The 15,425-nt window shown below is 54.3% G+C and overlaps 5 protein-coding genes across 5 annotated transcripts; 3 read left to right on the top strand and 2 right to left on the bottom strand.

The window, feature by feature from the left end:
- Window positions 1–344: 344 nt before the first annotated feature.
- On the top strand, window positions 345–2,449 carry BDP55DRAFT_604302 (uncharacterized protein; the record flags this gene model as incomplete). Its single annotated transcript, XM_060571086.1, has 2 exons — window positions 345–1,640; window positions 1,680–2,449. 2 exons carry the CDS (start codon window positions 345–347, stop codon window positions 2,226–2,228), a joined length of 1,845 nt encoding a protein of 614 aa, XP_060433033.1. The 3' UTR covers window positions 2,229–2,449.
- Window positions 2,450–3,098: 649 nt separating this feature from the next.
- On the bottom strand, window positions 3,099–4,225 carry BDP55DRAFT_691508 (uncharacterized protein; the record flags this gene model as incomplete). The annotated part of the gene is made up of 3 exons (XM_060576979.1): window positions 3,099–3,640; window positions 3,726–3,789; window positions 3,845–4,225. The coding sequence occupies 3 exons, from the start codon at window positions 4,223–4,225 to the stop codon at window positions 3,099–3,101; spliced, it is 987 nt and encodes a 328-aa protein (XP_060433032.1).
- A 1,418-nt stretch (window positions 4,226–5,643) lies between these two features.
- BDP55DRAFT_545763 (uncharacterized protein) lies at window positions 5,644–7,562 on the top strand (the record flags this gene model as incomplete). The annotated part of the gene is made up of 2 exons (XM_060568599.1): window positions 5,644–6,810; window positions 7,155–7,562. 2 exons carry the CDS (start codon window positions 5,644–5,646, stop codon window positions 7,560–7,562), a joined length of 1,575 nt encoding a protein of 524 aa, XP_060433031.1.
- Window positions 7,563–7,667: 105 nt separating this feature from the next.
- BDP55DRAFT_628662 (uncharacterized protein) lies at window positions 7,668–8,135 on the top strand (the record flags this gene model as incomplete). The annotated part of the gene is made up of 1 exon (XM_060571926.1): window positions 7,668–8,135. One exon carries the CDS (start codon window positions 7,668–7,670, stop codon window positions 8,133–8,135), a length of 468 nt encoding a protein of 155 aa, XP_060433030.1.
- Window positions 8,136–8,976: 841 nt separating this feature from the next.
- BDP55DRAFT_406345 (GTP-binding protein rho2) lies at window positions 8,977–10,203 on the bottom strand. The gene is made up of 5 exons (XM_060567337.1): window positions 9,947–10,203; window positions 9,682–9,760; window positions 9,599–9,604; window positions 9,345–9,536; window positions 8,977–9,275 (listed from the first exon to the last, which is right to left on the bottom strand). The coding sequence occupies exons 1-5, from the start codon at window positions 9,979–9,981 to the stop codon at window positions 8,985–8,987; spliced, it is 603 nt and encodes a 200-aa protein (XP_060433029.1). The 5' UTR covers window positions 9,982–10,203; the 3' UTR covers window positions 8,977–8,984.
- Window positions 10,204–15,425: the final 5,222 nt, after the last annotated feature.

Below are 15,425 nucleotides of genomic sequence, written 5' to 3'. Positions count from 1 at the left end.
CTTGGCAAGACATAGGAATGGTATACAAATGTCGAATCGCTGCTCTTTCGTGCCTAGCCTTGGCGCATTTCTTTTTTCCTTTGCCATTCGGATCTCGTCATACGTTCCCGCCCGCTAATACCTACTCGAATCGCGTCGAGTCGACATTCACTACATAACAACCACCCTCATCTCTCGCTTCAGACTTCGCAACATCAACGTCCTTCCGTCTACTTGTCCATCCTCAACTCAAACAACAGTCACTACGCCTCAGACACCATTGGACACGCTATCCTTCACCTCGACGCTTCATGCAACGATAGAAACCGCCATCAGTCTCGCAGCGACTGGACCGTGAGCGCATTATGTATCCCAGCAGGAGCCCATCAAACATGTCACCGGAAGACGTCCGAACTCTATGCGACCTTGCCGGCCGGTACGGCTCCGGAAGCTTGGAAACCACACTCCGGAACATAAGCGGCAGCAATTACACATCCCTCCGCCCTCCACCTCAGCACCACCACCGAAACCCTCACCACATGGACGCCCCGGCGAGGAACTCGGCCCTCTCTACATCAACCTTTGGTAGCAACAACAGCGCGCCCTCCCTCACAAATAGCGCCGGCCCCTGGAGCAGCTCAGATGCATCTTTCTGCGGGTCCGACGCCGCCTCCCTGTCGGGAAGCTACTTCAGCCAGCAGCCCGGCGGCGCCGTCTCCGCTGCCACCTGGGCTGACGCCGCGGATGCTCCGTTTCTGATGTCGCCCTCGGTGACACCCTCGCTCTCCGGCTCCGAGTGGCAGGATCACCACATCAACGAACACCACCTCTCCTCTACCTCATCACGCGAGAAGAAGGCAGCAACCAGCATGAAGTCACCGTCCTCAGGTGCCGTCGCGGGCCGCAAGCCCATCGAGTGTCCCATGTGCGCCGTCCACGACGTCTACGTCGGCTTCGGCAGAAAGAGCGACTTCAAGAAGCACCTCCAAAACTTCCACAACACCGACTTCATCTGGGTCTGCCCGCAAGATAACTGCCGCATGATCTTTGACTTTGAAAAGGCTTACATCGCCCACGTCAAGCTGGACCACCATCAGGGTGAGGCAGCATACCCGCCCGCGGCGGCGATCGCGGCAGCAGAACAGGTCAAGGTCGGCCTCTGCGCGCAAGTCGTCTTCGCTTGCGGCTTCATCGGCTGTAAAGAGGTCTTCGAGGCCTCGGACGACAGCGAGACCCCCAAAACGGCTGACGCCTACTTTGACCACCTCGCCAGCCACTTTGACAAGCGCAGCAGCACCATCAACGCCAACAGCAGCAGCTGCAACCTCGGCGTCTCGTCAGAGTGGACATACTACCACCAGATGCAGAACCTCCTCCGCCAACGCTCCCTCAAAGACGAGTGGAAGCATATGCTCTGGGACAAAGCCGCCCGCAACCAACTCCGTTGGCAACCCCGCTCCTCGGGCGACTTGAAGAAGCTCCTCGAGTGCCGCCACCTCGCCGATGTACCTCGCATTCTCCACGCCGCCTGGACGCTTGGCCAGACCTGCTTCTCCTCCCCCGAACACCCAGCCCCCGAGTTTCCCGGCGAAGCAACGCGGCCCGTCCGGTCCCGATGCCCGCTCGCAGGCGAAGGGAGAAACCACGGCGAGCTCCGCGACGTTGTTTGCGGAGGCGACCAGCAGCACAGTGACGAGCAGTCGCCATCGGCAATGACCATGTTCGCCCTCCGCCGCAACCTCTTCCCCGTCAAGCTCGCTACCGTTTCGCACCCGCCGCCGCGCTCTATCCCCGAGGAGCCGGATTCCCTGGCCTACCCGCACCCGGGCACCCCTCTCGTCATCCCCGAGCGCGACGCCTGGTCTACGGACGTCGTGCTGGGCCCGCCCGAGGATGAGCAGCTCTTCGACCCCATGTTCATGCCGGGCAGCGGGGCGACGACGAATATGCTGCAGAACCCCATCTCTCCCTGGATCGATGCCATGTCTCAACAGCAACAGCATCAGCAACAGCGTCGGTCTTTCGGCGACTTTTCCCGTCACCTCACACCCTCGCCGCAACCTACCGAAGACCAGGAGAGCAGCTTCGGCCCGTTGCTTCAGGTTCCTCAACCCACATCTGCTGCCGCCCCGAAACGTCCTCGTTCGTGGGGCATGAGGAGCCTCGAGAACCTGCGCCTCAAGCGTCGTGGGCGTTCGTCGCCTGTCACGTCACCGGTCGAGGAGAAGGCTTTGCCTGGGTGGATCTGAGACAACACGCTGTCTCTGTGCACTATACTCTACATTTCCTTTGTCCATACAAACCTGGAGATGTGTATTACCTAACGCTTTACATGACATGACTTCATGGGTGGTGGCGCAGCTTCATAGACTTCTTTTTTCTCTTTGCATTTCTTTGTTGGTTAAGGTCGGGATCGAAAACTATAGACTACAAGATACCCCCAATGGGCCTACTTTTTTTTTTTTTTTTTTCATTTTCTAGGTTGTACATTTCGGGGTCGCCGAGGACGCTACAGAGGCGAACGAAGTGGCTAGGGGTTATACTGCTTTGTTACTACCCCGCGGCGGCGCTCAGGACAAGATGATGATTATGATGACGTCTAGAGCACAGGGGTTTAGGTGGAAATACCATATAGACAGACAATCAAATCGGAGTAATTTCTCTTTCTAAATTCTCATGTTAAACCACTTCAAAATGCCGATATAACTTTTCATTCTGTGGAGCCTCCCCGTTATTCGTGTGAAGGAGAGATGATGAATGAGGAGCCAGATATAGGGCTGTACACTGCTCCCAGCCCCTGATGCTTTTCACGTCAGATGGTTTGAATAATAGTGAGAAAAACACACAATCAGCGGATAACCTTTTGCTTCTTCATTATCGTAAACTAAGTTACCTCAGACTGTGACGCTTTCCGAATCTAACTAGAACGATCAACCCCAGACCTGACGGCCCTGGGTCAAGATCACTGGGAAATTTCCAGCCTTCAGTTCTCTGCATGATGTCTACTAGGTGTCATCTGCACGACCACGTAATTTTCGCAACAACTCGAGCCTTACTCATAACTCCACAGTCCTTTTAACGCATCTACAATAACAAAACAGCCAACAAAACCTCACTTTCTAATTCTCGAACCCAGCATACAAAACCTTCTCCATCATACCGGCCGCCGCCCCAGCCTCGACCTTCGCCTCAATCCCACATTCCCCATACTCCTTGGCCTCCTCAAAAGCCTGCTGCCAAAACTCCCACCTCCTAAACGAGAACCCCGCGCGGCCCTTAAACCGCGGCCCGCACTTCCATCTCTCATCGCTACTGCTACTCTTCCTCGCCTTCTTCCCATTGGGTTCTCCCGTCCCTGCTCCCCCACTAGTAGGAGCTTGCTGTTGTTCTTCCGACGGTGACGTTGCCTCAGACCTCACGGAGAGATGATATAGTCTCTGACACGAGTGAATAGCCCACTGCGCAGCAGCCATGAGCCGCGCGTCGGCGCCGTCGCGGTCGCTTGCGTCTGACGAGCGGCGGTCCTCGAAGGTGGTGCGGAGCTGCTGGATGGCGTGGTCTCGGCCGTCGATGAGGTTGTAGGACCAGAGGAGAGAGGCGAAGGCGTTGAGGTTCACCCAGCGGGTGAGGGTTTCAATCCTGTTTGTGGATTGGTACGGTGCTTTGGGAGGTTGATTCATGTGAGTAACCGTGATCATTGAGGGGTGACTCCAGGTTTGAGATTTGATGGCAAGTGTGAGACTCACAGGTCATGCAGTCTCTGATGACTTGATTCAGGCCGTGAAGACGACTTAACTGCTCGAAGCCATCCTACAAAAGGAATCAGAACCAGTAGTGTGTAATTAAATTCAACCTTGGAACTCACCACCATTACCGTAGCCGATGTTCTAGGCGATAGAGCCAAATGGTCGAGGATCACCACCAGATCCAGCATTGCGATATTCCCCGAGGGTGTCTGCTGCGCCAACCCCACAAACATCTTCCACACTGACTTGAGGACATCGTCAGAAGGCCGATGTGCCGGCAGTAGGCCCGCAATCTCAACCGCGACTTTGCGTAGCCTCTGCGGGTCGTTGGTCTCCGACATAATGGTCCCGCGAACAGTTTCAAAAGCCGCGTCGTCGTCGAACGACGAGGCGTCTGGCGTGTGCTTCCATCTTACGACTGCCATGTTCCCCCCAGTCAAATCGGCCAAGTTCTCATGAGTGTAAGCGTGCACAGCGGTTGGGTTGAAGCGAAAGCTCATGATGAGTTGCTGTGGTGGTTCCGGATCGGGCTCGGAGAGACGCGGAATCAAGATCGTGGAGACTTCGGGAAGAATTCCGGTAAACACCTAAAGTAGTTCAGTTGGACGTCCTTTTGCAGGTTCTGTGACATGTGCTGCTTCGAGTCAGGGATTTATGCCCCAAGTTTCTCTCGAGAAATGATGGGGTCCTGATTTCCAAGGATGGGAATTGGAGAAGAGGAAGCATTGACTTTAAGATGGCTAGCTTTTTGTTTGCATGGACATTGACATGGAAGAGTGGTTTCCATGGTAGCTGTATCCTCGGCCTCATCACCACATGAAGCCGGATCTACTACCTAGCGCGCCGGTGGGTTATGCGGGGAGGCAGCTGGCACCGGCAAACCGGCTCTTGGGACGGATGAGCGATTGAAAGGCCCGCACGTACCAAAGGAGCTCTCGGTTTGTCGAGATCAGAAAGCCGCTAGATGTGGTGGCAGCTTCTGTCAGGCAATAACTTGATCAGAATGACTACCATCTGCAGAGTCTCCATAGTTGGTATTGAATTCACCAGAGTAGCAAGTGGTAGGCTTTGTGGGTGGCCTGGAAATATGGTACAGGCAAAGGGCTTTGATAGTTCCAATTTAGGACAGACATGAGGGTCTCTTGGGATGCGTTCTAGTTGTGGCAATGGATGCCTTTCTTCAAAGACTACGAGCTATCTTTCTGCTTGTACGAGCATCAAGCAATGGTTAACGAGGCTCAAAGGGTCGACCTTGACTCCGCTCAAGTGCAACACATGCTTTGAGGGTCTTCCGTGACAACCAAAATATACTGATGGGGCAAAGCAACATGATAGCAGGAGAAAAGGATTTGGACAGCAATTCCAAGTTGATGTCATTGAAACCAGAGTGAAAGATGTTGTATTCGACGCCCTAATCTTTCTTATAGTGGTTGTAGGCGATCTGATCTAGCTGGGACCATGCCCAGCCTCCGTGATCGATCGATTTGAATGACGAGGTCACCTAGCAATCGTGTTGAATACCACGAATGAATGAGACAACCTGAATTGGTAGAAACAGCAGTGGCCCTTCGGCGCCGAATGTCAGCCAAACTGGGAAGTCATCAAGTGCCCCGACGGCCATCCACAGCAAGGCAGGAAGTGATGGTATGGTCTTTCTCCGAAGCATGATCTTTCTCCGAAACGAAGGACCTGATGAGTATCACTCCCGACTGTTCCTTTCCCAATCCATCAAGCATGTAAACTCGACAAGAACAGAGCCGACTGTTTGCCAGCAGCTCCATCATCACCTTGCCCGTCATCATCGTTGCATATCATCAGCATCAACTTCGCCGTCATCATCGTCACCATCAATAGCACCGGCGACAACACCGATATCTACTTACTAACATCCACTAACAAACATCCAATAAACTTCATCATGTCCTCTTTAGGCCTTCCAGGCCCATTCAACATACCTCCGGGAGACGCCAACCTCAATCGGAACTGGAACGCCTTTCTCGACAAGCACAACCTCCGAAACATCTGGCAGACAACCCGTGCCGATATCAACAACCTCTGCAATACCGCGCTCTTGGCCTTGCAAATCTCACGGAGCCAGCAGATCGCTATTGAGGACTCCATACTCGATCTCTGGGATCGTATAGGCCTTACGGTGGACTACCTCAACCCAGATGCGAACCCATTATGGAGGGCGGATGAGCAGCTCGTCAAGCCCACAGCACTGCGGCTCCAGGAGCAGCGACGACGCCTCCAGGTACAGATGAACATGTGCCAGAACGAGGTCCACTGGGACCAGGTGTGGCTCGAGCTAGACATGAGCAGCAACCCGCCGACTGCACTGTCTAGAGGGGGAAGCCCCTCGCCGGTCGTCTCTGACGAGGATAAGACGCTAGACGAGGATCCAGGTCTGAATATGCAGGAGACGGGGGAAGCGGAGGGACGAGAGAGTAATATACTCAGGGTCGCCAAGTCGCTGAGCTGCACGAGGTACTTCCTCGGCCACGCAGCGGGAGACCCAATCTTCTCCTACGATGGGCGGGACTTCGACTACCGTGGCCGGGTCCCTCGAGACCCTAAGGAAGATGTACTGCGCTTGCAGATCCTCCTTCCAAAGGTTCTCGCACAGCTCGTCACCCTCATCGCGTTCTCCCCCTCTCTTGAGTTTCCGGAAGAGTGCGTCGAGATGCTCAACTGCGTTGACAACTCATCCGACGAGCTCATCTTGAGGGTTTGCTTCTCTTGGATCTTGAAATTTGGTGAAGGCCTCCCAGCGACATACGCGTACTTCCTCGGCACCAGCCCCGTCATACAGGAGTTTGCCTGGCTCGCCTGGGACATCTGCACCGACGCCAACAAACTCTGGTCCAGAGATACAACCCGCGACCGTACGAGCCTGATGAGAAGCCTTGCGCCCATCATGGAACTCCTGTCGTTCGACAGGACTCCGGTATTGGCATCACCAGGTTTGGTGTTGAGAAACTTTGCGGAATTACACGAAGCGGAAGAAGAAAGGGAGGCCAAAGAGCTCGTCTTTGAGCAGAAGGAGTACGACGTTGCATTGGTGTATGATGCATCAATTTGCGAGGTAAGCCGAAGTTTCTTTCGAATCGCCAGACCCCTTCCTTCCTTGCCCTCTTGTCGTGAAGGATGGTTTGCTTGGGAATTGGGAATGGTGTAGTTGATCATGGATGACTTCCCATTGAACGGATACGTACCTAAACGGGGTCCGCTAGAATGTCACGCCATGCAGGGGTCTTAACTCCCCCATCCCATCCACCCGACTCCCTGAGTCCTACCTATCTGCAGGCACAAGCCAACTTGCAGAGCCCGGATAAACCATCCTCCATATCCCATTCCCCATTCCCAAAATTTCCCATCAAGCTTCACCGATTGACCAACACCTTGCTAACGACGCTCCCCTCGGCGCAGTCAATCAAAAGCCTCTACTCAACTTACACGGGAAGACACCACCCCGACGTCGGCGTTCTCTTCCTTCGAATAGCACCGCCTCAGTTCCTCCTCGACAACAACGACAACGTGTTCGCCAACGGTCCGATCCCCGACGAGGTCATTGCCGCGCACCACCGGATCAAATTACGGCTCCTCGACGATCCGGAACCCGAAGCCGAACGCAGTCCTGTAGTTGACCACCGGACTGTATCTGCAGACGATATCCAGCCCGAGATAGTCGTCTCAGGATTCACGCGCAGGAGGCACCGTCAACAGCAGCGCACAGAAAGGAACGAGACTCCCGCCGAACCTCCGCTGAAGAGACGACGAGGTCGTCACCCAAAACACCGCCCGACACCTCCCACGTCCGATCCTGTCGCCGATTGATACCCCAACCTCGACTCAAGCTGTGATTCAAGCTACATCATCCCCAAAACCACAACCATGGCCTCCTTCGCACCCCTCCGCAGCGGCCTCCGCCAAACCCTCACCATGTCAACACCCGCCGCCACAATGGCCACCACGACAACCCGCTCCCTCTCAACCACAGCCCCCCTCGCAGCCCGCAAAGCCAAGTCAGACAGCATTATCAACCCAGAGTACATCGCTCGCATAGCAAACATCCGTCAGCACCTCTTCGCCGAGGCGCCCCCGGCGCTGCGCATGGCCCGTAACCGTCACCTCCGCCATTGGACCATTCACCGCGCCTGGCTTCTTCTCCAGCGCCAGCAACGTGAAGCCCGCGAGAGGGAGCTCCTCCGCATCCAGCAGAGCATGTACACCGCCAACGAGCAGCTCCGCACCAGTGCCGGACCGGGAACCAGGGAGGAAGGGTGGCTGTACCGCGTCGCCCAAGAGAAGAAGGGCGTCTATGGACCCAATGCCGTGCCTATTGAATACGCGCGCTACCAGAGTGAGACACCTGCCCGGCAGGCGTGGAATCACGAGTGGAAGCGATAGACCTGTTATTTCTGACGCGGGCAATACTGAGGAAAAATAAAGGGGATGGAAAAAGGAGTAGTGGGTGAGAGGAAAGGGGTGGACACGTTGAGGAGTCTGCTCATTGGCCGTGTACGACTATTTTGAGCTCGGCGTCTCTTGTGTCATTCCGCTGTACCTGTAGCATACTGTCTGTTGTATCAACTAGTGTATTAAATGGGAAAACAAAAACACATGTCACTAATCAATGGTTGGAATGCCTCTTTTGAAACTTTTAATCAGTTTTATTGCGTGAAGTGACTGCCATCTCCCGTTGACAGGGAGCAAAATGGGGATACTCCAAAGCTCCAAAAACCAGTTTCCTGGTTGTTGAACTTTTGGCTCGTTCTATAGTGTGCTGTCCTATTAATACAGACAATGGAGGAAAAAGGGTTAGTCCCTAGATCTCCATAAATACGTTTCCGCTGAGTGTTTGCGCTGTTCCTGCTGTTTGTAACGCCGCTGAGGGGAAGAAAAAGAGAGGATTAAAGTTGATTCGCATGCTTTTTGCGATTGTGGTAAAGGTGTGACCAGGCGAGCTTGCTGAGAGTACCGACCAAGTGACGTCCACCCTGGCCTATTGTGTGTGTGCCTTTTGGGTAGCCAGCCGCCCAATTGTGTATGGGAGCTGGCTTGTCTTGTGCTTCTTGGATCGAACCGGCGTGGGGGGTTTTTTTTTTTTTTTTTTGCAGTGGCCTGCATTCTCATGGTTCTGTGATCCAGCCTGATCACTTCCGCAAAATTTCGCCCAGGTCTCTTCAGTTCGCTGCGTCGTGCCTGCACTCATTGTCGGTCGAAAGGCAGAATAGAGAATGACGGGGGTTGCTTCCTTCACAGAATAACGCAGCAGCCGCCTCCCTCGCCCTTCTCAAAGGTCAACAAGGCAGCACGAGTAGCGGCCTCAAAGACATCGTCGACACCCTCGCCGCTCAGACTGGAGCATTCCAAGTATTTCCGTGCGCCAATCTCCTTGGCGGCAGCATCGCCCTCTTGATGTGTGACGAAGCGCATCGACTTCTTTCGCATTTCCTCAATCGCTACAGGATCTTCGCGGAGATCCTTCTTCAAGCCAACCAGAATGATGGGGACGCCTTCGCAGAGTCGCGTAACCTCCTCCACCCACTGTAGCCCAATTGTCAGCTGCCGGACCGTAGGTTTGCATCAAGGGACGAGACCCGTTTCGAAACCCACCTTGTGCTTTACGTTGTCGAGAGAATCGGGTGTATCGATGGAGAAGCCGACGAGAATAACGTGAGCCTTGGAGTAGGCCAGGGGACGTAGCCGTTCGTAGTCCTCCTGTCCGGCGGTATCCCATAGCGCAAGCTGCACCGACTTTCCATCTACTCTGCAGTCTGTCACGTAGTTCTCGAAGACGGTAGGAATCTAGGGGTTAAGTCTCGTCAGATTTCGTTCTAGGGGCGAGAGGAGTCGCTGGTGGCACTCACGTAGTGCTGCAGACACCAATCGTTAGCAAAGATCCTCAGACTCAAGGTCAGACCACAGGGGGGGATTATTGGAGTGAACATACGGTAGGGAAATATCCAAGTGTGAAGACGCTAAGCAAACTAGTCTTTCCGCAAGCACCGTCCCCTACAATGACGAGTTTCCTGGAGGCAGCATGTCAGTAAGTCAGAACAGATGGACGGGGCACGGAGATCAGGCTGCCTGGCTCAGCAGAGGCAGGCAGAGGCAGGCAGAGAGGTTGCTAGCTTTGCGCATGGCGAGCTGAGGGTGTACCGAGCAGCAAAAACCGATGCGTGCTCAAATCAACGGGAATCGAACAGGCGACGTACCTCCGAATAACGTTGGTGGGATTTGCTGCTGCCATCGCTGCGGCTGTGGTCGTGAATCGGGCGGGAGGATCGTGGAGTAAAGGATGGGCGACCCGAGGTCAATTGATGGGTGGATCGGGGTTCGTCCGAATCTATTTGCAACGTTGGGTACTGCGGCGTCGGGAAGGTCGAGAAGAGGCCCAAGAAAATATCGTGGGCGCTTCGATCGAGGTATTCGACGAGGTCGTCGATAGTGGCGATCGGTGGGTTCGTCTTTTTGGGATCCGTACGTCGCAGGGTCGTATCGGGGGAGCGGTAGCAACGTCGGGGGCGGAGAAGCGACGGATGGGATGTGCCAGTAAACAATGTTTTGTGTTTGAGGAGGTGGGTGCGTGGGATCAAATCCGTCGTCTCCTTTTCGGCGTGGGTGGAGATGGATTTGGAAGTGGAAATGCGGAGTGAGTAATGGGCGGATATGTCGGGAGGAAGTGGAAAAGAAGATGAAGAAGAAGAAGGGGAGAGGAGGAAGAAGTTGTGGTGGTCGTGGATTTGTGGTGGACGACGACAGTGAGCTTAAAGCTGCTGGTGGGAATGGATTGGAAATGGAGTCGGGTGAGGTGGAGGAGAAGATGCAGCTGGAAAGAAACGGACCAGACTGGAGGGTCAGTGCAGGCCGATGGGAATGTCCTATGGGTACTACAGGTAGGAAGTGAAGAGGAACTTGGTTGAGGCCGGGCGTTGCAGCTGGCTGGGAATACGAGCTGAAGAAATTCCACGGGGGTAATCGCGCGTTGAAGAAATGGCAAGGGAAACCGGACCCAAGTAGGTATATAGGTATGCCCACCCGTAGTACTCCGTAAAGCTACTAATAGGAATATCTACACAGTACGGAGTATGTATTCGTAGGACTAGGAAGAACTGCTGGAGCCGGAGCTAAATGATAGACAGCCAGACGGGCCAAAGGGGGAGGGGAACTCGAGAAGAAAATGTGGCCCGGGGTACGGAGGACGGAGCACCCAGACGGGCGAGCGCGAGGTGAAGGCGGTATCCCACCGTTCCAGTCGACTGACGGCCGATGGACTGCTTTGCCAAGCTTGTTTTGTTTCTTGCTACTTTCTGGATCTTGGCGAGTTGATCCTTTTCCAGGAGTGTTCTCCAAGATGGCTCGAGTAGAACGAGTAAGAAAATAACACAACAATGTTCAGGGACTTTTGTAAGAGACGATGAGAGCAGCAGCCCAGTAAAGTACCTCGGCCAGGCACAGCAACCAGAATCGTCTATACTTTGTCAAATGTTTGCCAATCACCATACGTATCCGTACCTTGCAGCCAGCAAGAAACACAAGCCCGGGACAAAGTCCACCACGGAAGCTACCCTGAGAACGGGTGCTCTCAGTCAGGGCAGTGCGGGTTACCTCAACTCAATCCCCTCTCGGGGAGAGTTCTGATCTCTGTCTGTCCATGACGGTTGAACCTAACAAAAGTGCGGTGCGCCAAGCGGTGCGTGTTGTGGCACAGCAAATGCCTTGGTACCTTTTGGTCCACAGGGAACAAGCTACAACACCACAAGAAAGAAAAAAAAAAAGGGACGATGACACGGATGGCACCGTTTCTAGAGTCGAGGCCCGTCCGGCCTAGACCCTTCACCCAGCCCCCAACTGGCAGTCCGGTCCAGGCGAGTCCTAGCACCCCCCCCCCCCCCAATCTCTTCTCTGCAGAGTATCAGTACAGACTGCCGGCATCCCTATCAGACGTAGTCCTGGATTGCTGGTTGCAAAATGCTCTTCTATTGCTGCGGCTAGGGAGGGGAAGGCAAGCAGGTCCAAACCTGCCGGCTCCGGGTGCTGGTTCAGCAGTCAATGACTCTGTCTCGCACGAACCAGTCTGTGATCCCACGCCATCATGCGGAGCGATGACAGACAGGCGGAACTTTGTCTAGTCCAAGGTACGACGGATGCTGCTACCTTACCCTGAGCTGTCCGATGAATTGATTTTGGCCTCGATGAGCCCTGGATTGGGAAGGGGACCGGGTCTTGGGCCTGGAAGGCTATGCTGTATGATACACCTATTCCAGAATCGCGATCCCATGTTCTCTTCGACGTCTGCTCCGTCTGCCGTAGCAGACGTGCAAGACGAGACCGAGATCACGAAAACTACAGGTCTCTTAAGAAAGATGGCCATTATCCCGCTTGACGTATATACCAACTCAAAGAATGCTAAACCATTTAGTTGGCAGCGAGGATCTCAAATACGGGCTCCGTCCCCAAAGACACCCTTTGAACGGACGTTTTACCGCTGACGGTTGAGCTAACGTACCCGACCTCCGGGGGCGGCGCCCAGTTTTCTAAAATAAGGTACTCCCGATCTGTTTCCCTCCTGCCCCCCGTCCTCCGCCCCTTGTCCTGGGCAGTTCCAAGTTCCTGGCGCAAAGACGGTAGCTTGAATTTTGAACAGAGAAAAAGAAAATAACGAAAACAAAAACACCAATTCGTCGCCAAGGTTTCTTCAGACGTCGATAACCGACTTTGATGATTCTCAACTCCTAGTGTTCCATGTTTCCCATTCTCGATTCAAGTTCCCCCATTTCCGGAACCTCCCCAAATGTAAGGTAGGTATTGAGTTGAGAGTATCTGTCATCAAAGTCATCGTCAGCTACTTACATCATGTCTTACGCACCTCCACGTTTGAGAAGTCAAGAAAAGACGTGGAAGAGGGGGGAAATCAATAAAGCATCAACCGTTCAAACATCGGATGGCGGTAACGGCACCGATTGCGCCGGCAGCCGTATGTCTCATCCTTTCCATTCCCCCAATCCGCCCCAAATCGTGTTGAACCGCCACGGGGCACTTGTTGCCCGAATCATGGTTCCCATCCCATCCCATCCCGCGCTCCTCAACCGTCATCCGCCAGCCCTGAACTTATTAAGGCACCCTACCTACCTGCAGCCCATCTGCATTTTGCTTAGGTAGTCCCTGGAGTGCCGGTTGGGAGCAAAAGGATTGTATTGTAGGAGAAAGCCACAATCACCTTCCTGGGCCTTCCTGGCCAGTAGTAAAAGACACGCGTGCCCCAAGTTTCCGCTTCTTGCTTTGCTGTGCGGCGGCCATCCCACACACACACCCACCATCTACTTGCTAAGTTGTGCCGCTCTGATGTGTGTCTCTGTGCAACTCATTGCCATAGGCTGTGTTGCCAAGCCGTGCCGTCTTATGGTACCCGAACTCTAGACAATCCGCCCAATCTGCAAGTGCCCGGATTGCCACAACGAGAGCGTCGTAAAAGACGGGGGAATGATGACTGCTTACCCGGCGGTGGTGAAGCCTAGCAAAGCAGGTACGGCTGGCAAGCTAAGCTACTCGAATGGGCTTGGGCTTTGAAGGTTGTTGGCGCGAGGTCATTAGTGTCAAGCTCATCCAAGCCAAGGCCAAGTATCAAGTATGGCTCTTGATCATCTGCCGAACATCTTTTCGCCGTTGACAGAGCTGCCCCGATGAGCTGAGTTTTCATGGCCGGGTCGAACACAGCTTGCTGCGCAGTCACTGCTTGGCAATACTGCAGCAGCTGGAATACATCAAATTATCGGCGAGCCTGTGCCCACCTTGGGGTCAACAAACTCATATCGTCACGGGAGTCCGGAGACTTATTGACAGAATGGCGGAGAAACGCGCCCCTATCCATCATCTCGCTCTCGTTTCGTCGCTTCTCAGCCAACATTGCATCCGTAAACATCCATACAAACAGCATTGTGGACCCAACTTTCCGCGGTGGATCCCCGCATGGCCCGCCTTACCATGGCCGATTGAGGCTGTGTTGACATTCGAGCGTTCCTGGTGTTCTCGTGGGTAGTCGTCACCGGCCAGCCAATAACATTACACAGCTGGCCCTTTTGTGAGGAGCTCTAGTCGGGTCATCAACGAGTCCCCGAGGCTGCTAGTTGCACAGCGCTCGGGATACATCATGCTTGGTCTCCATGTTTTGCAGAAAACGTTCCTGGGTCACCCGTTCGCGTGAGGTCCAAGAGAGTGGTGTTCCGTTGCATCGCTGCCCGCAAAATTAGGATGCGCTCCCGTCCAGGATCTGCCGGTCACATCTGTCTGATGCGTGCACGTTGCCGATCCTGATCGGCGAGCGGAAAGTCCACAACTTGCCAACTTTTTCATGACCGTACATTTTGGCCGGCGTTCATCGTCCCCGATATATCCTGATGACCGAAGCCATTGCTAGGAGAGAGCCGTTCAAAACTACAGCAGTCCTCAGTAGCCGCTGCCAGTTGACAGTAACCCTCACAGTATTGCACAGCCGCCGGGACGGGAATCTCCACAGGCCGTCTCCGCAGCAGTCGGTGGCCGCGCGGTTCCGGGGGTTTAGAGGCTGAAAACGCGGGATGGTTCGGAACGGGTGGGATGTCCCTCCTCCACATCCCCCGAGCGGCGCTATCGCTCGAGGTACTTAACCTTAGCTACCGCCGGCAGTCCCGGGAACGGCTGCGCATATCCAATGATTCGTTGGAGTAGAACGGGCTGTTTGTTGGCAGAGCCCAACCACCGCCTTAGTTTAGTGGCAGAGTTGACCTTTCGAGAGGTGTAATGGTTTGCGTGTCCCTTTCTTGGCGTGCCGAGAGTTTGACGCTCCTTTGAGCAGGAAAGCCAATCGCGGCGATGAAAGGGGTATCAGATGTTGTGCGAAGGAGCTTGGTTGGAACAGCAGGTTGCGTTGCCAGCGGCTTGTGCCACGGAACTTGTGACGGGTGTTTCCAAGCAGATGACTAACTTAGGTGACGGCGAGGCAGTTTGGGAGCCGCAGGGAGCTGCCAAACTTTGCTGAGGGCGAGGTAGCTGTTTCTTGCTTGCATATAAGAACCAGTCGAACAGACACCTGGACAAGTTGTTGATTGCAGACACAGACGGATGAAAATCGCCTTCTCAGATGAGTTGTGTGTTGGTGATACGATCCGGCCTCTGGCGAGCCGAGCGAGCTGCTCCCCTTAGTGGTCATTGGCGGTGGCCAAGCTTCATCTCGGTGCGTGGCACAAGATGGGACAAGAAGCCATCCGTACAGCTACACGGGGGTATTGAGATGACATCGGGTCTTGAACCGATTCCCAGGTGGCAGGGCATCGTGGTGTTTGGTGCTTGGTGTTTGGACCTTGGAGAGCGGGACGGACCTGGTCAGTGTTGAAATCGAATAACTTTCCGGGTTCTCATTCCGTCAGGCACAGACGTGCCTTAGGTAAGCTGGAGCGTGAGTACTTTGTATCGGTATTTAGTTATGTCAGCCGGGTTTTGGATCGCAACATGGGAATCCACCAAAGCCTGATCTTTGGTTCCCGAGATGAGAATTGGCGCCTCAGGCCATATATTCAATCACAAGCAACTTGGAGGGCCATAGAGGTTGCAGCTTGGTTGCTCTCCCCTATGAGCTTTGTCAGCCACTCAGCCACTCAGCTCCGCCAGCTCTGTTGGGTCTCCACAAAACCATCTCGACCCACCTCACTGGGCAAA

Source organism: Colletotrichum godetiae (assembly GCF_030913485.1).
Source record: "Colletotrichum godetiae strain CBS 193.32 chromosome Unknown BDP55scaffold_8, whole genome shotgun sequence".
In the NCBI taxonomy this organism is placed as follows: Eukaryota; Fungi; Ascomycota; class Sordariomycetes; order Glomerellales; family Glomerellaceae; genus Colletotrichum; species Colletotrichum godetiae.
The sequence above is the reverse complement of the archived record's forward strand: the minus strand, read 5'-3'. Positions and strand labels throughout refer to the sequence as shown.

Coding starts and splice junctions, on each gene's coding strand:
- BDP55DRAFT_406345 (XM_060567337.1), bottom strand. CDS start 9,981: ATGGCAGCAGCAAATCCCACCAACGTTATTCGGAG. Junction 9,761..9,946: donor CCCACCAACGTTATTCGGAG/GTACGTCGCCTG, acceptor TGCTGCCTCCAG/GAAACTCGTCATTGTAGGGG. Junction 9,276..9,344: donor TCGACAACGTAAAGCACAAG/GTGGGTTTCGAA, acceptor ATTGGGCTACAG/TGGGTGGAGGAGGTTACGCG.